The following is a 26582-nucleotide window of genomic DNA, read 5'->3' as shown; positions in this document are numbered from 1 at the left end:
CTGCCTGTAGTCCAGCAGAATTAGCTTTATTAACTTGCTGTAGCAAGGGAGACTACATCCCATAAGAACCTTCCAAACAAAGAAAGAGATAAGATTATAATAGGATTTGGGGTAAAGGGTGAAGTTTAGGTGAAATTTAAGTGGAGCAGTGTTTTGATAGGCTGAAAGCAAAGCAAGGGTGGACATAAAGGGGTTGACGTCAAACCTGAGCTAAAAAGTGCACTCAGGGTCCTGCTTCCTTTGACACTATAAAGTTAGGCTAAATGTGTGCAAGCTGTATCTGGAAACCTCTACCTGGAGCTCTGCACCTCGGGTGGAAGTGGGAGCTGCTCTGAATCATGGTGACCACATGGCTCAGATACTCCAGACAAAAGTGGGATGGTCCCTTCTCACTGATGTGATTTCAAACAGCAAGTTTCCGACTGGCTGTGACTTTAGAGAGCAAGATTTTTCAGCTCTAAGTCCTTAATGTTAATATTAGCAACAGCCATGTTTATATGTTCATGACACACAAGAGACACAAACACATTTTTTTTTAAAAGTCTTTATTCTGTTCAAAGGTAAAATGATCCAATAATGTTTCCAACTATTTCCTTGTTACAAATCACTTGGAGGATGGACAAATCTGAATGAGCTTCCTCCCAGGGGTTAATAGGGTGTCTGTTTTCCCCACTAGGTAACCCTCCTTCCCAGAGGGCACTCAACTCCTGGCCCCAGGCTTTGTATGCCTTGGTTACCTGCTAGCTGGGGTCTGGAAATGTAAAGAGGTCTCACTTTTTTTTTTTTTTTTTTTGAGGAGATTAGCCCTGAGCTAACATCTGCCACCAATCCTCCTCTTTTTTGCTGAGGAAGACTGGCCCTGAGCTAACATCCATGCCCATCTTCCTCTATTTTATATGTGGGATGCCTGCCACAGCATGGCTTGCCAAGTGGTGTTATGTCCGCACCCAGGATCTGAACAGGTGAAACCCAGGCTGCCAAAGTGGAACGTGCGAACTTAACCGCTGTGCCACCAGGCCGGTCCCTAAAGAAGTCTCACTGTTAAGGCTACATTTACTGTTGGGTGAGGGGGGAAAAAAACTTTATATTTGAAAACCACGTGGAGCCCTGTGTATTTTCTCAGGAGCCTCCATGGGCATTATTTCATTTGATCTTATGCTCAGGAATTAAGGGTTTTAAACATTATGTGGGTGTGTCAGAGAGATAATTCTTTCAAAATAAAATAAAAGCTCCAAAGTCAAAGAGATCACACCTTTCTCTGCCTGACTTCTTGGAAGTATCAAAGAGTTAATGCAGTTCAGCTTAAGAAAGTGAGCCTTTGTCCTGAGTATTTGTCTTTTCAGTAAGTATTTCCTGAGTTCTGTGAATGTGGAGGCATTGCCACGGGCACTAAATATAACCCAAAGATAAGACTGGTACCTCACTTAGGAAGCCTCTGAGGTCTGGTAAAGAAAGTGATATGGTGCCGAGGAATTGTTAGAAGGCCCGAAAGGCACAAGAGCTGGATCCTGGCAGGATCTGTGCGTCTCAGGGTGGAGGGACCCAGGGCATGCTTGGTGGAGCAGGTGATAACTATTGACCTCACCAGCTTGATAAATTCATACTGCTGGTTTGATCTTTTTCTTCGTGAAATTGACTGGTTGTATGACTAGAATAAAAAAATTTACCTTTTATTTCTTATTATCATGCAGGCATAGCTTCTGTGCACAGAAAAATTAGACTTCTAGAAAAATCTCGGAAATTAGAATTGACTGCACTGTAATCTGTGTGCAACAGTTATGATCACATAGCTTTCTTTCTCTAATTCTTCTCACCAAGGATGCCCAGTGCTTCACTGGGTTTTCCTTTCTGAATCTCATACTTCTGATAAATCAAAATGTGGCTCTAACTTATTCCTTTCTCCTTTGCCTTCAAAACGACATCCAGTGGAGATCTCTGATTCAGCTCCCCCAGTGCCGCTGGTGAAAGAAGTCACAAAGAGGTTCTCTACCCCAGACGCTGCCCCTGTGTCAACAGAACCAGCCTGGCTGGCTTTGGCCAAAAGGAAAGCCAAGGCCTGGAGCGACTGTCCTCAGATTATTAAGTGAAGAGTGACCCTCATCCATTTCTATTGCCAGTTATTGGCTCCTCTCTTGCCCTTTTTATTTATTTATTTTTTATATGAGGTAAAGAAACCAAGCTAGGGAAAAGAAGCATGTTTTATAGGCTCTAAAATAATGCTTAGAAACTGAACTGGTGGTGTTCCTTGTAAAGAGTGTATTTGCACAACCTAGGTCCTGGTGCCTTGAGCTCCTAGTTCTAAAGAGAAAATTTTGTCCAAGGGACCACATGAAGCAAAATCTCTAAACTAAGAACTCATGTGAGCCTGCCATGCCCAGTCCATGGCCCTTCTACACATGTCCATCCACACACCATTCAGAACATGTACTTTTGCCAATCTTTGTAATGGCTTCTTGATTCTCTACTCCAATTTCTTTTATCCAGAACATTTACCCCATCATATGTTTGGGGATTTCTACCGTTTTCTACAGTAATGGTGAAAGGATCATATATAGATAGAACCAGGAATGCTCATTCTCCTGAATGCAGTGAGTAACTGGGAATCGTAAATAACAGTCGGGCTCTCAACTCTGTGCCCACGTCTGTTTTTCGTGAATCTTCCCCAACCCGCAACCATAACATAGAGAGCGAATCCATTTACATTTCTACCACACTGGTAGTCCACAGGCCCCGTAATACCAGTACTCTCCTTAAGGACGTGGTAAATTTGGCCCAGTCGGCTCCTAGAGAACATTTTTATTTAATATGGTGAAGAAAGGATGCTACAAATTCTCTTTCCATCTCTGTGAATCCCTACCTAGTGCAGTGGATCTTAAGATGTTCAGGCTCCATCCCCGGCCTGCTGAATCAGATCCTGTGAGGATGGGCCTGGGAATGTCTATTCTGGCAAAAACTCTTCAGCTGAATTCCAATGTAGCCCAAAGGTTGTAGAACCTTGGGCTGTACTGCCTCTAGGGTGATCTGGTTTCTAAAACTGAAGGGGAGGCTCATTTCCCCCCAAGAAGTAAAAGTGAGACAGGAAAAATAATAAAACAATCCCCAAACCAGCCATTTATTACAAGATACAAGAGCCTATTGACGTTACATGTCTCTGAAAATTCCCTTAGGTCTTTAGGGAAAGGTAACAGGAAGCCAAGATTTGGAGCCTTTGTACTAAGAACTTCCTGTGGGAAGTTTCTTTACCGTAATCAAGTAATTTATATTTAGAGTCAAATGTGCAGTAGTATTTATAATTTAGAGCATTCACCTTGCTATCATTAAAAAGCATCCCCGAATTTTAAGTGGCCTTGTTGTTATACACATGTGATAGAAAGAAGGGACCTGGCAATTTAAAGCCACATATATTCAGTTTTATTTCCCTAAATTTGCTTTATATGAAACATAGACATATCAGCAAACCCACACATTGCTGGTACTAACTTTGTATTTCATCGTGTTGGCATATATTCTCCTTTTTTTTAGATTCTGACCCCGAAATATAAATACAAATCCTTTGCCCAGTGCAGGGGGATGTACATCTTTTTCTCTTCTCCTACAGAAACACATTTTATTGGTATCAGTCATTTCCCTTTATGCTCACTCAATATGCAATGTGCTGTTGTTCTATCATTTACCTTAAAGAAAAGATGACAGCAACGTTATTTACCATATAGAAGGCATTTTCTTTCTGGAAACGATGGCTCAGCCTCATGGTAGCAGCTGGCATGTGTGGTCAAGTGGATAGTTGTGCTCTTGCAAGTTGTACTTAATATATATACTGGACCTTCAGACTGTTAAGAATCAATGTAACTTTAATTTTTTTTTATTGCTATGGGAGGCACTTAGTATTCCACTGCACGTTTTCCACGCTGATGTTCATTTCTAAATCGAATATGTAGGCATTTGTTAGTTTCCGTGATTTCCTCACTAATATAACACTTTTTAAGGGGATCTTTTCACCTAGAGCCCTGGAATTATAGTGCTACAGTAATTCTTCTGAACTGACTTTTTCTTTCATCCCATCAGCTTTCAATACTATCACAGTAATAACAGAGAATAGGCGAAGAAATCAGATTATTAGCAAAGAATGGTGAGTGAGTTAACTCTGCTGACTCATATGCCATCCAGCCCATACAAAGTAGGGGAAATACCTCAGTTAAAACGTTTCCATCAATCTTTAAACGCATACTGAAGAAAAGGTCAGTTACAGCACTTCTTCCAGCAACTTCTAAAGGATACATGTTTAATATTTCATGTAAAAATTACTCCAAATTTGCACTAAATACCAATGAAGTGTTATTTTGCTTTAGTTGTTTTGCAGTCTTTTCTGATCAACAAACTAGGGGGGAAATTCTGTAAAAACATAAAAAATTCAAGACTTTTTTTTTAAATGAATGACTGCTATGTTAAATACACAAGCTTTTTTTTTTTTTTAACAAATGTATACTTCTGGCAAGGTTATAGATGATTAACCTCTGTTCATAGACTTATATATAAAAAATTAGAGTTTTTTTGTTTACTTTTTTAATTTTTCAAGTGCAATTGTTTCTTACACGGCATATTATTAATTACTATTAAATTATCATTTTAGCCAGTTAGCAAATTATAGTATGTATTTTTTGTCTCTTCTTGTGACATTTCGTTTAATTGCTTATTTTAAAGCAGGAACATTAGAGTTACAAGCATCTTGCAATATTTTTACCAACAATAAAATTAAGTAGACTTAACAATCAAAATACCTTAATGTGATTTTAATATTATTTTGAGATTTTGGTTGTATAAAGTTTTAATGTAAAATGTCCATTATTGAAGGAAAAGATCTTTCAATAAAAAATACCCACAAGATCTTTGGTGCTGATGGAATTTCCTTTTCAAGTTGAAGATTTTACTAATTTCAATGATGGTCTACAAGCAAGCTCATGTTTACATAGCTTTTGTTGAGAAATAAAAATTTCAAGGCATTTTATGTGGTACCTTATTATATTTTTCACTAGGTGTTTTTGGAGAAAAATAATGAATGGGGGCAAATAAAATATCTATTTCAATCCTCAATTGGAATTGAATGGTCTGTATCTCAGACAAAAGGATCCTACAGCGTCCTTACTCAAAATGTGAGCCATACAACAGCAGCAAGGGCATGAGCTGAGAGCGTGTGAGAAACGTAGCTTAGGGCCCCAGACCAGACACACTGACTCACATGGCTGGGCTAGGGTGAATGAGCCATGTGAGTGAGGCCCTCGCCTGGGGTGCCAGAAAACTCAGTAATCAAGATAAATACTTTTTTTTTAAGTATGCTTTTTTGGTGAGGAAGATTGGCCCTGAACTAACATCTGTTGCCAATCTTCCTCATTTTTTTCCTCCAAAGCCCCAGCATGAGGTTGTATATCCTAGTTGTATGTCATTCTAGTTCTACTATGTGGGATGCCGCCACAGCATGGCTTGATGAGTGGTCCATGCCCAGGGTCCAAACCAGGGAATCCTGGGTGGCTGAAGGGGAGCATGCAAACTTAACCAGTTGGCCATGGGGCCACCTCTGATAAATAACTATTTTAATGCAGTATTTTAAAACATCAAAATTAGCACATATTCCATGATGAACAAGTATCAAAATTTTAAATAAAGACAGGGTCAGTATTACTGAATTTTCTTTTTGCCTCAGGCTTCACTGTAGCTCAGCAGAGCACCCTCCTCCCAGCCCTCTCAACTGCAATGTGCATTTTAGCAAGAGCTCCAGGTGGTTAATATACACATGAAGGTTTAAGAAGCACTGACCTAAAACCTGGAGATATGTTGTTCTTTTTGGCCAGCCAGCACCTCAATCCCCTTTCTATGTTTGGGGAAATCTCCAACTCATAGGTCTTGGTGGGAGGCAGCACTCGCCTCCTACCACGTGAAATGCCTGATATGTGCTTTCCTCTACTCTTTCATGGCCATGGAACCTATTTCACTCCAAATTGGAAGGGACTCTGAATTGGGAGCAACTGACCAAAAGATGGGGAAACTGTGAGGAAGTCTGGAAGTGGAGGGGAACAGTGTCCAGCATTAGTAGTGTCAGCATAAGTTTGAGCATTCTAGAGCCTCAAGGATAGCAGCTGTGTCTTCATCAGGCCGAAATCATATAGTGACTTCAGGCACTTATTGTTCCTGGCTATATCGCTCTAGCCCTCTTTGCAATTCTGCAAGCTACTCAATATTCTCTTTAAAAACTATTTTCTGCTTAAAATAGCCTGAGTTGGCTTCTATTGCCTGCAGCCAAGAACTATGTCATGTTTGATATTTGAGACTTCACTGATGAATAAATGGACAAATGAAACAATACCACATTGATTGTAGAGATGGGGGAAAGGTCAGCAACAGAGTACATTTTTGTTACTTTAAGTGCTTAGCACAGATGTCTAGGATGTAATATGCCTTAAATAGTAGTTATTATTATTATTACAAGCACTAGTGGCTAAATTCATAAGTGTTATACAAAAAAAGAACAGTTGTATTACCTCAGCCATTATATCATGAAATTTCAAGGAAAATTAAGATTTATTTTTCTGAAGTTTTTTTTGAGGAAGATTAGCCCTGAGCTAACTGCTGCCAATCCTCCTCTTTTTGCTGAGGAAGACTGGCCCTGAGCTAACATCCATGCCCATCTTCCTCCACTTTATATGTGGGGACGCCTAAGGCTTGCCAAGCGGTGCCATGTCCGCATCTGGGATCTGAACCGGTGAACCCCGGGCTGCTGAAGCGGAACGTGAGCACTTAAGCGCTGCGCCACCGGGTCGGCCCCTCTATTGAGTATTTTAAGTGACAGAAAAGACTAAGACAGAACTTCTGTTTCAGTGCTCTCTTGCTACATAACATAGTACCCTAAAACTTAGTGGCTTAAAACAGTTCCTCTTTCATTATTTCTCATCATTCTCTGGGTCAGCTATTAAATATCTGGCAGCACAGCGAGGACGGCCTGAACAGCCAGGGGCTGGCAGAAATGCTGGGGGTCATATGTGTGGAGCCTTCGCTATTACTGTTAACTGGCCTCCTCAGTTCTCAGAGTGGTCTAGGTCCACTCTCCCACCAAGTGACCTGTCCAGCAGACAGCCAGACTTCTTATGTGGCAGCTCAGAGCTCCCACAACTGCAAAAACTGAAGCTGCCAGGCCTTCTTAAAGCTTAAGCTCAGAAGTGGCATAATGTCACCTCTGCTGCATTCTATTGGTTAAAGCAAATCATAGGCCAAGCCCAGGTGTAAGATAAGGGAACTCCGTAAAGGACATGGCTACCAGGAGGAGGTACAGTTCACTAGAGGCAACTTACTACCAGGCAAGTGCACGTAGGTATAAGCAAAGTGCTATGGGACTGAAGAAGCAGCATTAAACGTTAAGAGAAATCATGAAACTTAGTAGTATAGAGGGTTTTTTCTTTCCTAGTTTTTGCTGTGTTCCCTATCTCTAAGACACAGAACAACAAAAAAAGAGATGTGACAAGAGCAAAATCTAATAAATTGAAAAATTAGGTGCAAAAATATTCATCATCAAAGTTCGTGTATCAAAAATTAAGAGAGGGTATATAATTTGAAACTATATAGTATATATATATTATTCTATATTGGCACTTTATTCATTTAAAAACAGCAAATAAAGAACTTCTTTTGATAAATAGATCCTACTTTTGAAAACTTTTTCTTATGAATCTCAGTATAAATGAGTGAATGGTGTATTACATCACAGACTAAGTTTTAACCCACCAAGTATATTCTGCTCTTTTTTCCACAGAGGTCTTCTGTAAAAAAAAAAAAAAAACAAAAAAGGTAGAATATCTGTAGCCTAATTAAAATAAAGTGCTACTAAATATATTGATATGTTTTGTTCTTAAACTCCTTTTAAAAGCATTTGTTGCTCCTACAGGAAGTAAAATATGGTTGTTCTCCAATAAAGGGTAATAGACAGGTTTCGTAACAAAACATAATCTTTAATATAAAATAAGACTATCCACATGCTCTATAATGGTAAAATATTTGCAAACATCTCACAGATACACTCGAATAGGACTGCACTTGATTATTTTTGATTGCCACCCAATAAATCCAGACAATAAACATAATTATTTCTACATCCAATAATAAGCATTGACTCCCATACCACAGGAGAAGAAAAGACTTCTCCAGGAAGTCTATACACACTTTGCAACTGCCCACTTTTAGATTCCAAGATCCACAGTTTCCCATCAGTAGAAGCTGCTGCCAGCAACATTTCATCACTACGGTTGTAGTTATGGAAATTAAACGGTGTTGAATATACCCTTGAAGTAGTTTCAAATTTCCATTGGAGGTGACCTTTTGTATTACAACAGTAGATAAAGCAGTCATGGGAACCAAAAAATATTTCTTGCTCTGATGCTGAGGTACATGGGGATGAAAAGATTGGTTCACTGGTACAGAACTGCCAAACCTGAAAAGGGTGATAAAGGCAAAAATAATTCCTTCATCTCATTTCAACAATTCTGTAGCTTAAAGCTTTATGAAATTCTTAATAAAAATGTAAGAGATGTAGGCTGTTGAATGATAGCTACGCAGAGAAAATAATGGCTTTTCTGAAAAGTAGCACCCTTAGATAAGACCTCTACCCCAGTGGTAAAATCTAGCACAAAATACATCGGAGTGTCCTTATTACATGAGTCATTGCTATGCATAATATTATGAAGTAAAATTAATTGTGAACCCCATTCACAATAGTATGTCAGAGACACTGAGTTCAAAGATAAAAGTGCATTGAGTTTTCAGTGTGTCTGATTAAAAACTGTATCTTATTCTGGTCTCCTAATGTAGGGAGAAAGAAGTAAGTGTGGCTGTAAGGAAGAATTTATGTGCAATAATGTAAAGTTTTGTGGGGTTTTTTTTGAGGAAGATTAGCCCTGAGCTAACATCTGCTGCCAATCCTCCTCTTTTTGCTGAGGAAATCTGGCCCAGAGCTAACATCTGTGCCTATCTGCCTTTACTTTATATGGCAGAGCAGGGCTTGATAAGCAGTGTGTAGGGCCACGCCTGGGATCCGAACCGGCAAACCCCGGGCCGCCGAAGCAGAGCGCGTGAACTTAACTGCTCTGCCACTGGGCTGGCCCCTAAATTAAAGCTTTAAACTAAAAGCTATGAGTTGTGTGTGCTAGCCCTGTGGTTATATACTATTTGCTTATTTCAAAGCTACTACAGACAAACCTGTCATCCAACACTGAAGAAAAGGCACAAATCTAAGGTAGCATTTACAAATGCACAGTAACAGCAGCATAATAAAAAATAAAATAAAAATAGTAGGCATATTCACAAAATATAATTTGTAATCTCATTTCTGTCCCTGATTTGGACAAAATCACTTTAATATTTCTATGGTTCATCTAAATAAAATAGGAGCAATAGCATTTTCCTTTTCTTCTTAGGAATCTAAAGGTGAGAATATATTCAAACTACTTTGTAAATAAAAATATTAACTGAACATAATAAAAGATTTCATTACAAAGTAATTGTTATACAAGCAAAAGAAATGCTAGGCTGTGAGGGGTGAATGTAGAATACAGAGCACCCAGAATCAACCCTCGCCATCAGTGGGCTAACTGATGTTAGCTAGTGCACTCTAAGTCCACAAAATAATCCCCCCAAAGGAAAACACAGCAGAAGCTGTGCCATAAATGATAGTCACTCCCGGGTACTAAAGAAATGGAGATTATGCTCCCAACGAAAGATCTACTATAACCCAGAAGGAGCCCACCCTGCCAGTCTGAAGTTGAAGAGGGGATGCCATACAATGAAGAGTTATGCAACAGATTTTGATTTTCATAAAAAAGCAGGGGCTTTTTTAAATTTGCATAACCTCAATAGGAATTCTAATAAAATTGGCTAAAAACTGGTAAATTTTTAAAAATTGGAGGAGGAGGATGGCAAACGTCTAACAATGTTTGGGTAGAATCTTTTAAATCTACTATAGCATCACTCAAAAATCAAGAAACCCATGGCCTGACAATAAAATAGAATTAATCTTCAACACAATGAGTAATGATGTCTAGAATTTTACTTAAGTTGTCACCAACTGCTATGCCTTTGAGAAAGATATGTAAAACAGAACTAGAAATTTTTACCTGTTCTCCAAAGTGAGTAAAGCACAGTAAATTTCCATCTACACAGCCAATACAAATATACTGTAGGCAACACCGTGGAGAAGAGAAGAGTGGTTTTCCACAGGAATGTTTCCAAATTCTGTTCCCAGTAGCCTGTCATGAGCAAAAAGAAATTCATAGCATTTAAATCATTCTACTAGTCATCACCCTTTATAAAACAATCTCATAAATCTCTCAGAGGCAAAGCCATAAACGCCAGAAGATGCTATAGTGGCAAGCTGACATTATAAACGAAACTAGCACATATATAATACACAGTTATAAAATTAATCTACTATTTATGAGAGCTAAGATAAAAACTTGCAGTAAAACCAAGAAAGAACTAGCGCATAAGATCTATCCTTAGAATGGACACAAAGTTCTTAAAATGACTGAGAAAACTCTGCCAACTTAAAAAATAGATAAAATACATACACAGAGCCTGAATTTTCTCACACTTCATGTCAGTCATTTCTAATGAGATTTGGTTCAGTGATATCTGGACTATATCTAAGTGAAAAGTACCTCTACTTTTCAGAATTCAGCAAAAATAAAAGAATATTAAAAATAGGTAATAAAATCAATACATATTATTTTATACCTACAGGATTTACAGCCAGTAAAAGTCCTCCCAGAGTAGCAAAATACAAGTGATGTGGAGTCAGGCTCAAACAAGGAGAAGAAAAGACAGTCGCTCCACATTTTAACTTCCAAACACACTTCTTTTTCTACAATTAAGAAAGCAAATTAATTAGTTCCTGTTGGTGGTGAACAAATCCACATATCCTATCCCTCATCATATGTCTATTTAGTTAATATAAGTTTTTATTTTTAGTATAAAAGTAATACATGCACTCTGTGGAGAATCAAGTTAGTATAAAGACGACAAAGGCCACCACCCAGAGATAACCACTGTTAGCATTTTAGCATTTTCCCTTTTGATCTTCTGGTACACACACACACACACACACACACAGTTCACTATAGTTGAGATCATTCTGAATATACACTTGGTATCTAATTTAGCTCACTTATTTTGTAAAACTCTTTAAATACTACTTTACTGCATAATATCCTATATGAACATAAAATAATTTCTCTACCTTATCATTGAAAATTGTTTGCAACTAATTTCTTGGTATAAGAACTCGGAAATAGATATCTTGGTGCATATATTTGTCCATGTTTCTGATTATTTTTCCAGGACAGATTCCTAGAAGAATTTTACTGAATCAAAGGATATGAAATTGTTACCTATGGCCAAACTGTTTCCCTCGGAGGCCTCACTAGTTACCTGCCACCTCTCTCATCAGCATTTAATGTTATCATTCTAATCCAATACCATTTGTTTCTCTCTCTCATAGTTTTAAATTTTCATTCCTTTGATTATTAAAGGTATGAAACATTTAAATAAATTTACTAGCCGTTTCTTCTTTTGGGTCCTGTGCATTTATATACCTTGCTTATTTTTCTATCTGGATCTTTATTTTTTTTTTTATTAATTTGTATTTGCTCTTTATTTTCATTTAGACTTACATAAATAGAAATGAGTTTTAACTCTGTTACATTTATTTCAAAAATTTTCCCCCAACTTATTTCTTTTAATTTTGTAATTCTTAAATTTTTTTAAATTTTATGTGATCAGGTCTTACAGATGTTTTCTTTTGTAGTTCTTCTCTATTGTCAAGACAGTAATTCTAAGCTCTTTACATTTCAAAACTCTGAATAGCAAATTTATTTGTGAAAATCTGGAAAGGAATTTAAAAGTGTCTTAAGGGGCCAGCCCGATGGCTGAGTGGTTAAGTTTGTGCTCTACTTTGGTGGCCCAGGGTTTCCCTAGTTCGGATCCTGACCGTTCATCAGGCCATGCTGAGGTGGTGTCCCACATAGCACAACCAGAAGGACCTACAACTAGAATATACAACTGTGTACTGGGTGGCTTTGCGGGGAGAAGAAGAAGGGAAAAAAAAGTGTCTTAAGATATTAAAACTGTTAATTAACCCCTTATTATTCCCTGACCACAAAGCTAGACTTGGGAAATAGTTAACACCTGCTCTCCTGGTCAACAGCACCTGGCAACTTCACACTCTTCTTCACTATGGTATGAGACTGATGAGGTGAATTCTTACATAAATATCCAAAGCATATGCATGCTGGTCATGAGATCCAATGTAAAGGAGTCCTGTGGTTGGATCCATGGTTGCTGAGCTTTTGACAGCATCCTCAGTAGTAAATGTCCAGTATTTTTCTCCACTACTACTTTTCAGAACATAAACTAACCCGTTATAACAGCCTATTGGGAAACAAAATATAAAAGATGAGATTTAGATATGTCACTGGAAAATAATTCTTTAGCCTAAATCATGACAATTTATATTTGATGTTCTTCATGTGTATCTGGACTCCATGTTCAGCTCAGATCTAGCTTTCAGCAATGTAAAGCACCAACTGAACAGTAATCACTTGTGTAAAATACCTATTTGGCAGTTGTACCTTATTTTTTTTTAAGAGTTTAATAAAGTGTTTCACTACCAAGAAAACAATGAACATAACTATCTGAATGGCTAAAATACATAAATTTTTAAACTGACAATACCAAGTGCTGACAAGGATGTGGAACTGGACCTCTCACACACTGACAGTGGGAATGCAAAGTGGTTCAGTCGCTTTGGAAAATAATTTCTTATAAAGTTAAACCTACACTTACCATACAACCTCCCCTCCCTACATACCGACTCAAGTGAAATAAAAACATATTCACACAAAATCTTGTTCACGAATGCTTATAGCAGTCTTATTCATAATTACCAAAAACTGGAAATAACCCAAACGTGCATAGATAAACAACTTGTGGTACATCCACAAGATGGAATACTCAGCAATAAAAAGAAACTATTGATGCATGCAATAATATGGATGAATCTCAAACACATTATGCTAGGTAAAAGCAGCCAGACTCAAAGGCTACATACTATACGATTTCATTTATTTGACTTTCTGGAAAAAGCAAAACTTAGAGGGATAGAAGAAAGATCAGTGGTTGCCTGGGGGTAGGGGTAGGAGGAGGGATGACTACAAAGTGTTGCAGGAATTTTTTGGAGTAATGGACTCTTAATTGTGGTAGTGGTTACATGACAGTATGTGTTCGTCAAAACACAAAACTGTATATTAAAAAGGTAAGTTTTACTATATATAAATTATATCCTAATAGAAAAATGTTTAAAGTAATGAGTGACAACCATGTGCCACAGGCTTTCAGTTTAGACACTTGGGATGCAAACAGTAACCTCAATGAGCTGACTTTCAGGGATGGAGATTACTCATGAGCATTCACATGTACAAGTGAAAGCTTCCTGTAGTATCAGTTTCACATTGTAGGTGTTCAAAAGGGAAGGATCAAATTCAGATTCAAGTACATCTCAGCTAGGATAGCACATGCAAATAGGGAGATATGTTCCTCAGCACTTAGTCTGAAAGCTTTGATGAACAGATTCCATGAGCATATAAAGTGAAACCTAATGTAGTGTGTAGTAAAAAGAGAGTGGTAGTCAAGGAGACATTTCACCTGGACCCCCATATTCCTAGTAAAGTAAAAGTCACCTCCACCTTAATGAAACTGAGTAGCAGCTAATAGCTAACACTTAATCAGCACTTAGCCTAGCAATGTACTAAAGGATTCATAAGCAATTCTCATTTAATCCTCTCAAAAGCTCTATAATTGTGGTGGTTTTAAAATATGTCCACAAATTTTTTGTTACTCTTCAAGAGGTAGAGCCTAATTGCCTTCCTTTCGAATGTGGGCCAGACTTAATGATCTGCTTCTAATGAAGAGAACAAAGCAAAAATGATGGTATGCAACTTTGGAGCCTAAGTCATAAAACTACTGCATTCCTCCTTACCCACTCTCTTGAACCACTCACTCTGAGGGAAATTAACTGCTATGTTGTGCGGGCATTCAAGCGCCCTATGGAGAGGCCCATGTGGCAAGAAACTGAAGCTTCCTGCCAAAAGCCAACAAAGAACTAGGGTCTTCTGCTAGCAGTGATGTGAGTGAGCCATCTTGGAAGCAGATTTTCCAGCCCAAGTCAACCCTTCAGACGGCTGCAGCCCTATGAGAGACCCTAAGCCAGAACTGCCAGCTAAGCTGCTCCTAAATTCCTGATCCACAGAAACTGTGAGATAATAAATGTTTAGGGGCCGGTCTGGTGGTGCAGCGGTTAAGTGCGCACATTCCACTTTGGCAGCCCGGGGTTCATCGGTTCGGATCTCGGGTGCGGACATGGCACCACTTGGCAAGCCATGCTGTGGTAGGGGTCCCACATAGAAAGTGGAGGAAGATGGGCACGGATGTTACCTCAGGGCTAATCTTCCTCAAAAAAGAAAAAAAAAGTTTGTTACTCTAAACCATTACATTTTGGGATAATTTGTGATGCAGCAACATGTTTTATTTATTATGCTCATGTACTCATGAGAAAACTGAAGTTCTAAGAGGTTCAGCAACTTGTCAAAGGTCAGAGAGCTGGTAACAGCTTTAGAGCTAGGTTCAAACCCAGGGACTCTGACCCAAGGCCCACACTATGAATCAGCCACAGTTAACTATTATTATTTGACAGCAACCAAACCCACCACACATAGGCTCTTTTTTTTATTTAACTTGATTCTACTAACATTATCATATGGTAATTGAATTTAACTCTGTAAACTTCAAATTCAGAAACTTACCTACTACAATAAAGTTTCCACACTTAGATACACATGCTGAGGATTCAACTCGATCTCCCAAAATCTGTTCCCATTTCACCTTCCCAGAGTAAAGGTCAACTGCCATCATTCTGTGAGAATGGGAGCCAATGTACACAGTTGCAGATGACTTATCAACAGCTGGTATTACAACCAGAGGTGAAGCATCTACACATTTGCCTGTGTCTGACATCCACCTCACACATAACTCCATCTTCTCAGCCTCTATCACAGGTGTTCCCTCTTCAGAAAAGAATTCTGCAACACAGGATGGATCTTTTGATTTCCCACTAAGAGCTGGAGGATTTAAGCTTTCTACATTTTGAGTGTTAGTCTGTGAAATTAAATCAGAAGAACAGGCTGAAGGGCAATGTCCTAACTTAGTTAAAGGCCTCGTAGTATTCACAGACAAAATCTGACCCCCTCTGCTCAGTGCAATAAAAGCATTTATCTTCTTGTCACAATTTAAAGGCATGACAGAGTTCTGATGTAAAGATTTTCCACTGGTCTCTTGATTAATGTCGCTGAATTTTCTTTTTGTGGCATAATTCTTGCTAAATGTCAGATCTTCATCTGGAAATACTGTTTGAACGATGTGATTGTAAATCTCTAAAATGGAACTGTTAAGAATAATTTCCAGAAGCCCAGGTACTGATGTGCCAACAAGTTTTTCAATCTCATTGAGGAGCCGTATGGACTTTAAGGAATCTCCACCACTATTTAAGAAGAGTGACTCATCAGGAATCCTCAAAGGATCTTCTGAGAGACTCAGAATAGACTACAGGAGAGAAGGGAAAAATATGGTGAAGTAAAGGCCCAAAACCAAAAGAATTCAACATTTACAGGTTACATATAGATGACAGTACCTACAGTAATGATATAAACATAAGACACACACAAAAATTTTTAATTCATTAAAATAAATTTTAAAATTTTCTTTATAGTTAATGAGACCATCACTATGCTGCCAATTTTGTCACAAACTCACTCTAAAACTACAAATTATACTTCTCTTTAGTTTCCCTACCCATAAAATAGGGAATGGAATTACAAAAACATCTAATTTACTAATTATAAAGCCCATAAGATAATAATATCTGGTCTTTCTATAATATAGGAATAATATTTATCTTCATTTGCTTCACATAAATCAAAATTGTTTTCCAAGAATAGAAAAATAAAATGGATAAGACTTTTATCTAGATATCCTCTATTTTCAAATAAGACTATACAATTACATCCTCTTTTCAGAACCCTTTAGAAAACTCCACAATTTGTCTAAGAAAAATTGTAATGAACTATGGTTGTAATAAAAAATAAATATTTCAAAATAAATTTTAAAAATTATTTGCTATACATATTTATATATATATAAATTCCATTAAGCAGAAACACACATGTTGATATGTCAAGTTAGGTTTTCTCTACAGTGCCTTTTATGACTACCTCACTTCCAATAAATTTCTTTATGAGGAGCTTAATCTAATCTTATAGTAGAGAACTTATTTTAATACAAATTGAATAAACAAAGCTAGAGGAGCAGGGAGAGGGGTGGGAGAAAAAGCAAAAAACCCCACAAAGTTATACTATTTAACATCTGGGCAGTAATAACATTCTTAAACAATTTTATCAGACTTATTAGGATGCTTTTGTTCTCTAAAGATATAACATGACCCTTTTATAAAAACAAATTTGTATCTTAAAAGTTGTACCTTCCACAAATGCTGTAATTTTTCCCAAAGTTCCTCTTTTCCATTGAGCTTACACTCAGACTTCAAGTTTATGTAGTTTAAATAAATCTTGTTTAACTCAGAAACATCAATTTTGCCTTAACATAAAGAGAAATAATTTTTAAATTTCAGCTCAAACCCTTAACATCTTCATTAGTCATTTCACTGTAAAGGTTAGAAATCCTATAGAATAGTTTATCATATGTAATTAATTCTAAAGAAAGCAGTCCCATGCTACCAAGAATGTAGTGGGTAATAGATGAAAAAAGAAGAAAGGAGGAATTAATGTTTATCTCATTTAAAGAGTTAAAGAAATGGTACTATTAACTCAGTAATCACTGCATTTTGAAGTAAATATTAAATAAAAAGACTATTGGGAAGGCAACATAATACGGTGATTAAGAGCATATGTTTTGAAGTCAAACAGTCCTAAACAGAATTTCAGCTCTACCACTAACCAGCAACGTGATTTTGGGAAAATCACTTAACCTCTTTAAGCCTTATTTTCCACATCTGTAAATGGGAACGATACCACCTACTAACAGCATTTTATGGAGATACACAGCATTTAACAGAGGGTCTACCACAATAGATGCTAGTATCACTTATAATAATAAGGATTTAAGTGGCCTTTAAACTAGTTATGAATACAATTAGTATCATTTGGCACTGAAACATATCTGCTTTGAATTATTTTACCATGAGATGTAAATGGCAGAGAATCAATCAACACAAGCTCATCCGGGATTGCATGACTTGGAAGATGTTTCTGCAGTTCTTCAAAGATGTAATCCTTTACTAAATCATTTTTGGACACCATGAACAGAATTAATTTTTCCTGATTATACCATGTAACTGCACAAGACTCCACTTCCTGGAGACCTTCAGCAACCTATAAGAGAGATTATCCCAATTTGCCAATGAGGACATTTAAAAACAAACTTCCTAAATGCTCAAACATATGTCTGAAATCAACACAGTCAAATTAAATTTTGGAATACACTAGAGATTTTTAAAAAATTGTTTGCTACTATTACTATTATCAGCACACAGGGTTCCTAATGTTTTTAAAAAATAATAGCTCCTAGAGCAAAATACACCAATTTAACAGTTATTAAAAGCCATTTTGTCACTTATTAAAAAACAACTGTCTCTTCATGCTGGGAATAAGGGGCACAATGAACTATATCCATCTTTTATTGTAATTCATCACTAATACAAAAATCTTAGGTTTAAATAATAGTGATAGAGAACCCTGGCACAGAAAATTGGTAATGGCTGCCTCCAATACCTATGTATATTAACAGATATTTAATATTTAAGTAGTTCTACCTGTTGCACAAGTTCAATGTTAAGACGTTTGCCATGACGTTTAATCTGACTGTCCTTTCGTCCCAAGAAAAATATCTCTCCATCTTTCACAGTCACAAAGTCTCCTGTGGCTCGCATTGTGCCAAGTGGTACTGTCACTTCGTCATCAAGAAAACATACTCTGTTTCTCCCACCTTTGCAAGATATAAATACCAATGTAATAAAAAATCCATGGAAAGTATATTAAAAACCATCAAATCAAGAACATCTCCAAAATTAGTTTCCAATTTTGAATATTTATATGAAAGAGGGGCTCACTTTTAAACATTGTCCCATAAAATTAGATACGATAACCTCAGTAAAATAAGTAAAGGGATAAAACAAAATTTATTTCTAAAAATATGTGATTAAAAAAATTCTTAGAATATTGATTAAATACAATTTTATCTATATATATAAATATAAAGGTCCAAGTTACAGTTTCTAAATTACTTTTTTATATTCCCTTAATGTATTAGACGTTGCTATCTGAAATAATTATGGTAACTTATTAAATGTTTCATGACTATGAGGATGAAATTAAAAATTATCATCACTGAAAAGAATACTGGAGTTAAGAAAAATTGGAGGAAGAATAAAAAAAAGACATCAGACATTTTTTCTTGAAAAAAAATTATTCCCAATCAACAAATATAAAACAACCTAAAAATACTTGGCCATCGCCTTCTTGAATTGCGAAACCATCAGTATCTCTAACTTCAACTACTGTTCCAAGCAGCGGAAATCCCAGTTGTACAGGCAATTCACATCTATGAAAACACAACAACCCAAACCAAATTTAAAATCTTTCATTTGAATCACATTGTACCAAATAAAGAAAAAAAAATATAAATTTTTGCTATAAATCAAAGACTGCCAAGAGGAAAAGGTTAGGTGGAAAGAGTATCATGTTATTCATTGCTGTTTAGTCACAAAAAGTTCTACCAGGATCTGTAGCACAAGTTCTAAGAAAGGTTCTGGATTACCAGCTTAAAATTCTGGATAAAGTAGTGTTCCTAAAATTATTACCCCAGTGCCTATCAAAAACACTATTAGTGTTAAAATACTGAAAAAATACAATTTCTCTCTACCCTATTTAGTAATTGAAACACTTACTTCAAAGTAGAGTTAAGAGTCTTCTCTGGAATCCTGTAAAAAGTCGCCCAACTTGATACCTCTGTGATACCATAAATATTAAATATTTGTGTTTTATTGCCTACTCCTCTCCAGCTTTTGAGAACAGTCAATGATGGAAATGCTTCACCACCAAGGGCTAATACTCGAAGAGAAGTACTAGTTGATAGAACAGTTGACTTGATAAGCTGAGATCCAAATCTTCTAAGCAATGTTGGTGTTGCCTGTAGATACATTAAAAATAAATGATTTCTTTTCCTTTACTTAAAAAGGTAAAAACTGTAATGTAAGTTCAAAGCTTACATTGGGAGAGCCCACATGGGAATTAAAGCTGTGTTTATTAAATGGCAAATCATATTTGGAACACTACTGAGGCAGCATTATTTTCTTAATAAGGATATCAATTTTGCTTTAGCAAAAAGCTTATGCAAAAATATTAGTTGTTTCATTATACAGTTTAGACAAAAAGGTTTAAAGATAAAAAGGACAAAATCTATAAAATCAACTCACATTTCCTCGCCCATTATCTCTATGTAGAAAAACTGTGCAGAAGTATTAAAAAAAATTGCCTAAACAAAATAATATGAATCAAAATTTTTCTTTATTGAGGTAGTATAAGTGACATACAATAAACTGTACATATTTAAAGTACACAATAGGGCCGGCCTGGTGGTGCAGTGGTTAAGTTCACATGCTCTGCTCCGGCGGCTGGGGGTTTGCAGGCTTGGATCCCAGGCATGGACCTAGCACTGCCTGCCAAGCCATTGCTGTGGTGGCATCCCATATAAAATAGAAAAAGATTGGCACAGGTGTTAGCTCAGGGCCAATCTTCCTTACACAAAAAAATTAAAAAGCGTACAATATCAATTTTGATATATTATCAGTGAACTCATCACCACAATCCAAATAATGAACATATCCTTCAACCCTTTTTCCAAGTTACAGAATGCTCACTTCTTGCTGTATCCTCACCTGGTGGAAAGGACAAAGGAGCACTGTGGGGTCTTTTAGAAGGGCAGTGAAGCCCATTCAAGAGGGCTCTACCCTCATGACCTAAGCATTCCCAAACGCCTCACCTCATAATACCACCACATTGGGCATTAGGATTTTTAAACACTTTATTTTTCCTTTTTTCTCCCCAAAGCCCCCCAGTACATAGTTGTGTATTTTTAGCTGTGGGTGCCTCTAGTTGTGGCATATGGGATGCCACCTCAGCATGGCTTGACAAGCAGTGCCATGTCCACACCTAGGATGCAAACCAGGGAAACCCTGGGCTGCTGAAGCAGAGTGCGGGAACCCAACCGCTCGGCCATGGGGCCGGCCCCTGGGCATTAGGATTTTAACATATGAATTTTGGGGGACCCAAACCCTCATACCATAGGACTTTTTATTGCTGAGTGGTATTCCACTGTATGGATCAGGACTGGCTTTTGCATTTCCATATAAAACTTAGGATCAGCTTGTGAATTTCTACCATTTAAAAAAAAGTCTACTAGGATTTTGATAGGGACTGTGTTTAACTTATAGATCAATTTGGGGAGAAGTGCCATCTTGACAATACTGAGACTTCTAATTCATAAACATGAAATGTCTCTTCATTTATTTAGCTCTTTAATTTCTATCAACAATGTTTTATAGTTTTCAGTGTACACGTCTTGGTCTTTAAATTTATTCCTATTTTACCATTTTTGATGCTACTGTAAATATAATTATTTTCTTATTTTTGGGTTTTACTCTCTATTATATAGAAATGTAGTTGATTTGTGTATTGATCTTGTGTCCTGCAACCTTGCTAAACTTGTTTATTAGTTCTAGTAGTTCCCCCCCCATCTCCTTGGGATTTTCTATATATAGGATCATGTCACCTGCAAATCGAGTTTGACTTCTTCCTGTCCAATGTGGGTACTTAATTTCTTTGTTCCATGTTTTTTTCTTTTTGCCTATTGCACTGGCTAGAATAACCAGAATAATGTTGAAGAGAAGTGACAGAAGCAAACATCCTTGCCCTGTTCCCAATCTTAGAGTGAAAGCATTGCTTTTCATCAGGTATGATGTTAGCTATAGTCTTTTTGTAGGTGTCATCATGTTGGGGAAGTTCCTTTCTATTCTTAGTTTGTTGAGAGTTCTTTTTTATGAGGTGAATTTTGCTGAATAATTTTTCAATATCTGTTGACATAATTATGTGCTTTTTGTCCATTATGATATGGTGTATAAAATCAATGGATTTTTGGATGTTAAACCAAATAAATGTGCATTCCTGGGATAAATCTCACTCGGTCATATTTTAAGTTTACTGAGATTTGTTTTGTGGCCTAGCATATGATCTATCCTAGGAAATTTTCAATGTGCTTGAAAAGAATGTGTATTCTGCATTTGTTGGATGGAGTGTTCTATATATGGAATTTGGTTGATAATGTTGTTCAAGTCTTCTATATTATATGTGCTGATTTCTGCCTAGTTTTTCATTTAATTATCAAAATTAGGACATTAAAATTTCTAACTATTGAGTTGTCTATTTCTTCTTTCAATTCTGTCCATTTTTGCTTCGTATATTTGGAAACTCTTTTTTTAGGTGGATATCATCTTCTTGATATAACAATATCCTTTTTTTTTTGGTGAGGAAGGTTGGCCCTGAGCTAACATCTGTACCAGTCTTCCTCTTTTTTGTATGTGGGATGCCACCATAGCATGGCTTGATGAGCAGCGTGCAGGTCTGTGCCCAGGATCTGAATCCACAAACTCCAGGCTGCCAAAGCAGAGCATGTGAACTAACCACTATACCACTTGGCCAGCCCCTAACAACGTACTTCTTGATGTACTGAGCATTTTGTCATTATGAAATGTCACTGTTGCTGGTTTTTTGTTTATTTCTTTTCTTTTCTTTTCTGGTGAGGAAGATTGGCCCTGAACTAATATCTCTTGCCAGTCTTCCTCCTTTTGCTTCAGGAAGATTGTCACTGAGCAAACATCTGTGCCAATCTTCCTCTATTTTGTATGCGGGACACCACCACAACATGGTTTGATGAGCAGTATATAAATCCATCCATGTCCGGCATCTGAACCGGCAAACCCTAGGCCACCAAAGCGGAGTGTGTGAACTTAACCACTACATCATCAGGCTGGCTCCTGCTTGTTTATTTCTTAGTTAGTAACTTACCTGGGCTAACTCTGTGAAATCTGTCTTCCCTGTGATGTGAGGCCACTGATGTCGCTGCTCAGTTGTTTTTTAAAATATATATTCTTGTTTTCATTTTTAAGTCTTGCTTCCTATCACTTAGTGTCTGCATAGCTCAGAAGTCAACCAATGACTGGACAGATTGTTCACACAGATGGATCTGTGTGTGGACAGGGGAGCTCATTCAAAGTTCAGGCCATTTCCAAGCCTGATCCAGCTTTTATTTTCCATGGGCCCTTTTGTGTCTCTCACATGCATGCACAAAGCCTCAGGGTCAGCCAGGAATTTGCTTGCCCTCCCCACCACTGCAACCTCAGGCTTTTGGAGCTATTGCCCCTGAGGGAGAGCAGCCTCAGTCTAGAATGCCACGGATTCCTATTGCTTTTATGCAAAATTTGGTAATTTTTAAAAACATAAACACTTTTCAGATAGTTGTATGCCTTTGTTGATTTCCAAAGCATTGAAACGGTTGCTCTGTCAATTTTGTCCAGCTTTATAACTGCTTTTTGGGGAGAGGATGTGCCAATCTCCTGACTTGGCCACAGTCAGAGGTTCTGTGTGAATAAAGATATTTCAATGGTTTCTTTCAATAAAAGCTAGAAGAAGCCCTAATGGACAATTCGAATTTTAATTCAGAAAAATGATTTAAGGTCATGGCTTGTCAAAAGTAGTAGGATGACCATACATCCCAGTATGTACTTACTATTCCAGGTTCCTGTCTAGGAATTTAATGCCTCTATTCACTCTCAAAATTCCAGTTTTTGGTAATAAATTATAATGGCCACCCTATTTACGAGGCATTCTACATCAAGTTCTTGACTGTTCCACCAAGAGTTTTATCATAAGGAAAATCTCTTGTCAAAATGATGGCTGAGCGGTCCTGCTCTCCATTTTCACTACAGCAAATCTGAAACATTTTAGCCTAATTTCTGGGGTTAAGGATAATTTCAACTTTGAACTCTACAAATGAATGAACAACTATGAATATTCAGCAAGATAAAGCATAGTAACACTTTTCAATACTCATAAACTAAACTTGGCAGAATACAAGTAAATATCTTTTGCTACCAAATCACCCTAGGCATAAAAAAACAGGACTTAGCAAATAATAGAAAAAGTAATAGGGAATGTTAAGGTTTCTTCCAAGTTTTCTAAGGAAAAACTCATATAAAAATGAAAAACACTATTATGCTGACATTCTGGTAACTAGCAATCTAAGATTTTGCTCTAATTAAAAAATGTCACTTTTAAAGGGCATCAAGTTTAAATAATATAACTTTGTTACCCAGAATATGCAAAAAATGCCCAAATATATTTTAGGTTTGTAAGAAACAAAAATTGGGCCTTTCCTCCCAAGAGGAGAAACTCCTTACTCCTAAAACAAATAAAATAGGTCCTTAATTTCCTCAAAAACTTTGCCCATTTCACTTTGGGGCCTTTCTCCCCAACAATAACTCAAGATGTTCTATATCTTCCAATTTTCAAAACTTTAGCAGTATGTATTCTCTTTGAGAGCTTTTAAGACCCTTGCTTAACATCCAATTAGGTTTGGGGTAAGGTTATTATTTATAAACAAAATCTGTACAGGGAGCTTTTTTTTTTTTTTAGGAAGATTAGCCCTGAGCTAACATCTGCTGCCAATCCTTCTCTTTTTGCTGAGGAAGACTGGCCCTGAGCTAACATCCGTGCCCATCTTCCTCTACTTTTTATGTGGGACGCCTACCACAGCATGGCTTGCCACATGGTGCCATGTCCGCACCCGGGATCCGAACCAGAGAACCCCGGGCCACTGAGGCAGAATGTGCGCACTTCACTGCTGTGCCACTGGGCCAGCCCTGTACAGGGAGCTTTTATGAATATATATGAAAAAACACATCAAGGCAAAAATCCTTGACAACCTACATATCACTTGATAAGATATTTGATTTTGGAAGCTAAAGATGAATACTGACAACAAAGTTAATATTCACTAAAGGACAAGACGTGTATCTTATACAAAGGAAAGGATAGCCTGTCAGCTTCTTACTTCTCTTCCTCACTCAAACCAAGTCAGATGTGATCAAAATAAATAGTGTGAGTTAAATAAAATCACTATGAAACTATATGTAAAATTTGCTGTGTTCTGGGAAATGTGTATCAGTTTCTCAGAAGAATCTATGACTCCAAAAAGGGATTTGCTGTGTTCTAGGAAATGTGTATCAGTTTCTCAAAAGAATCTATGACTCCAAAAAGGGTAAAAACTACTGCTAAAGTATATTTCTCTGAGACTGTGCTAAACGTTAGGCATCAGATTTAAAGAGGTGTAATTCATTGACTTTACACAGAAGGAAAGTCTCTTTTCCTTTAGAAACTATTACTCAAATCTAAGGTACTTTGCAAATGTCCCCTGAAATACATGCTCCGTAAATTTTGTAGGAATATAAAAGCTATATTAAAATCTTGCCCAGATTCACAGACTCACTCACCAATAGATGAGAATTTATATCCATTGATACATAGCAAGCCACACTGCTACACTCATTTCATATATATATAATATGGGTTTATTAGGATGAAAAACACATTGCCTAAAAACAAAGTCAATATCAAATTTTGCCTTTTGGGCAGAAATTTAACATCCTCTCAAATCTCATTACATTAGATATAAACCAGATACTTTTAGTTTATCATGATATTCATGTAATTTTGCTAATTCTAATTCTCTCTAAAATCTTTAATTGCTTGCAATGTACTATCTTAAGGCTTGTTGCACCAGTCACACACTTTCAGACATATATTTTTTAAATCTTTAAAAATGCCAAACTTGGGGCTGGCCCCGTGGCCGAGTGGTTAAGTTTGTGTGCTCTGCTTTGGCGGTCCAGGGTTTCGCTGGTTCAAATCCTGGGTGCGGACATGGCACCTCTCATCAAGCCATGATTAGGCGGCATCCCACATGCCATCACTAGAAGGACCCATGACTAAAAATACATAACTATGTACCAGGGGGCTTTGGGAGAAAAAGGAAAAATAAAATCTTAAAAAAAAAGAACGGCAAACTTAAAAAATATTTTTTTCTGTAGGTTAATGTAAAATATACTGATGTAAAAATCAGAAAACCTAAATTTCTAACTCAACTATAATTTAACTTACTTAAACTAGCTTTTAGTGAGAAACATCATAAACTTAAAGACAGGAGAGGCAGCATATCCCAACAGATTTGAAAGTCAAGTTCCTCTAGTTATTAGACTATGTACAAAACATGCAGTAAAAGAATTTTCTAGACAGAATCAACTGATTTTTTCCATTCTCAAACAAAACAGTGACATTATTAGGAGACAGCCCTTGATAATCTAACTAGATTATCATTAACCTAATGTAAAGAACTACAGAAATATAAAATATTCTCTAAAACACTTAAAATATTGAATAATGAAAGACAAAACATTTCATTTACACCTAAAGTGTACCTGCAAAACAGTCACTCTGTGATGGGAAAAGAGAACAGCAGCTAATTTTGATGGGATCACCTTGACAGAAGTTGGTACAATAAGCAGAGAGGCACCACTTGACAAAGCAACAAATATTTCCACAACAGAAGGATCAAAGGTCAGAGGTGAAGCCAGAAACAAAACATCATCTTGTGTGATCTCAAAAAGTACCCTAAGGAAAAACAGAATGTAGTTATGAGAAACATCTACCATTTGGTAAACACATATCCTAAAAAAGTATTTACGACCAATAAGTTTCTGGATGTTGGCCAAATTTTTGTTTTTCTTAGATTAACCAAAATAGTACTGTTAATTCTAGATTAAAATGTAAGAATTATAAATATAAAGATTAAAAGACATTTAAAGAGGTCAGCCCAGTGGCACAGCGGTTAAGTTCGCATGGTCTGCTTCAGAGGCCTGGGGATCGCTGGTTTGGATCCTGGGTGTGGAGTTAAGCCATGCTGTGGTGGGCATCCCACATATAAAGTAGAGGAAGATGGGCACGGATGTTAGCTCAGGGCCAGTCTTCCTCAGCAAAAAGAGGAGGATTGGTGGCAGATGTTAGCTCAGGGTTAATCTTCCTCAAAAAAAAAAAAAAAGACATTTAAAGCAATATCTACTTTTTACCATGACATATTTTATCATCTGTGATGGCTTTCTGATGTGTCAACTTGGCTGAATTGAATTCTAGAATTCCCTTTCTAGTATGTTTCCTATTAGGGTAGAAGACAAAGGATATTCTCTCTTCAGAGCTGGAGGACAGAAGGGAGTCAGCTGCCATGTGGTTACACACATACCTTCTCCCAGTTATTCAATC

General features: G+C 37.0%; 2 protein-coding genes across 50 annotated transcripts in view; one reads left to right on the top strand and one right to left on the bottom strand.

Moving 5' to 3' along the window:
- Positions 1-26582, top strand: part of CRACD (capping protein inhibiting regulator of actin dynamics) — a 308131-nt gene that overhangs the window by 257288 nt on the left and 24261 nt on the right. For 13 of the 19 annotated variants that reach the window (XM_070263753.1, XM_023638065.2, XM_023638061.2 and 10 more), the window contains one exon: positions 1927-5000. The exons of 1 other annotated variant lie outside the window; for it this stretch is intronic. In XM_070263753.1, coding sequence (XP_070119854.1) covers positions 1927-2087 — 161 coding nt within the window. In that variant the 3' untranslated portion in view covers positions 2088-5000. Of the gene's footprint in view, positions 1-1926; positions 5001-21079; positions 21629-26582 lie in introns of those variants that run through there. 5 more of the 19 variants (XR_011437570.1, XR_011437569.1, XM_070263761.1 and 2 more) reach the window with 3 other exon arrangements.
- The window catches only part of AASDH (aminoadipate-semialdehyde dehydrogenase), a 33084-nt gene continuing 14475 nt past the window's right edge, over positions 7974-26582 (bottom strand). For 16 of the 31 annotated variants that reach the window (XM_070263765.1, XM_005608749.4, XM_005608750.4 and 13 more), the window contains 11 exons: positions 25745-25937; positions 19106-19347; positions 18653-18759; positions 17972-18144; positions 17339-17531; positions 16622-16737; positions 14892-15687; positions 12299-12462; positions 10775-10897; positions 10152-10283; positions 7974-8473 (listed from right to left, as the gene is read on the bottom strand). In XM_070263765.1, coding sequence (XP_070119866.1) covers positions 8084-8473; positions 10152-10283; positions 10775-10897; positions 12299-12462; positions 14892-15687; positions 16622-16737; positions 17339-17531; positions 17972-18144; positions 18653-18759; positions 19106-19347; positions 25745-25937 — 2629 coding nt within the window. In that variant the 3' untranslated portion in view covers positions 7974-8083. Of the gene's footprint in view, positions 8474-10151; positions 10284-10774; positions 10898-12219; positions 12463-14891; positions 15688-16621; positions 16738-17338; positions 17532-17971; positions 18145-18652; positions 18760-19105; positions 19348-25744; positions 25938-26582 lie in introns of those variants that run through there. The other 15 variants (XM_070263768.1, XM_070263772.1, XM_023638057.2 and 12 more) reach the window with 3 other exon arrangements.

This window comes from Equus caballus, chromosome 3 (genome assembly GCF_041296265.1).
Source record: "Equus caballus isolate H_3958 breed thoroughbred chromosome 3, TB-T2T, whole genome shotgun sequence".
Classification (NCBI taxonomy): Eukaryota; Metazoa; Chordata; class Mammalia; order Perissodactyla; family Equidae; genus Equus; species Equus caballus.
Note: the sequence above shows the minus strand (reverse complement) of the source record. Positions and strands in the feature narration are given on the sequence as shown.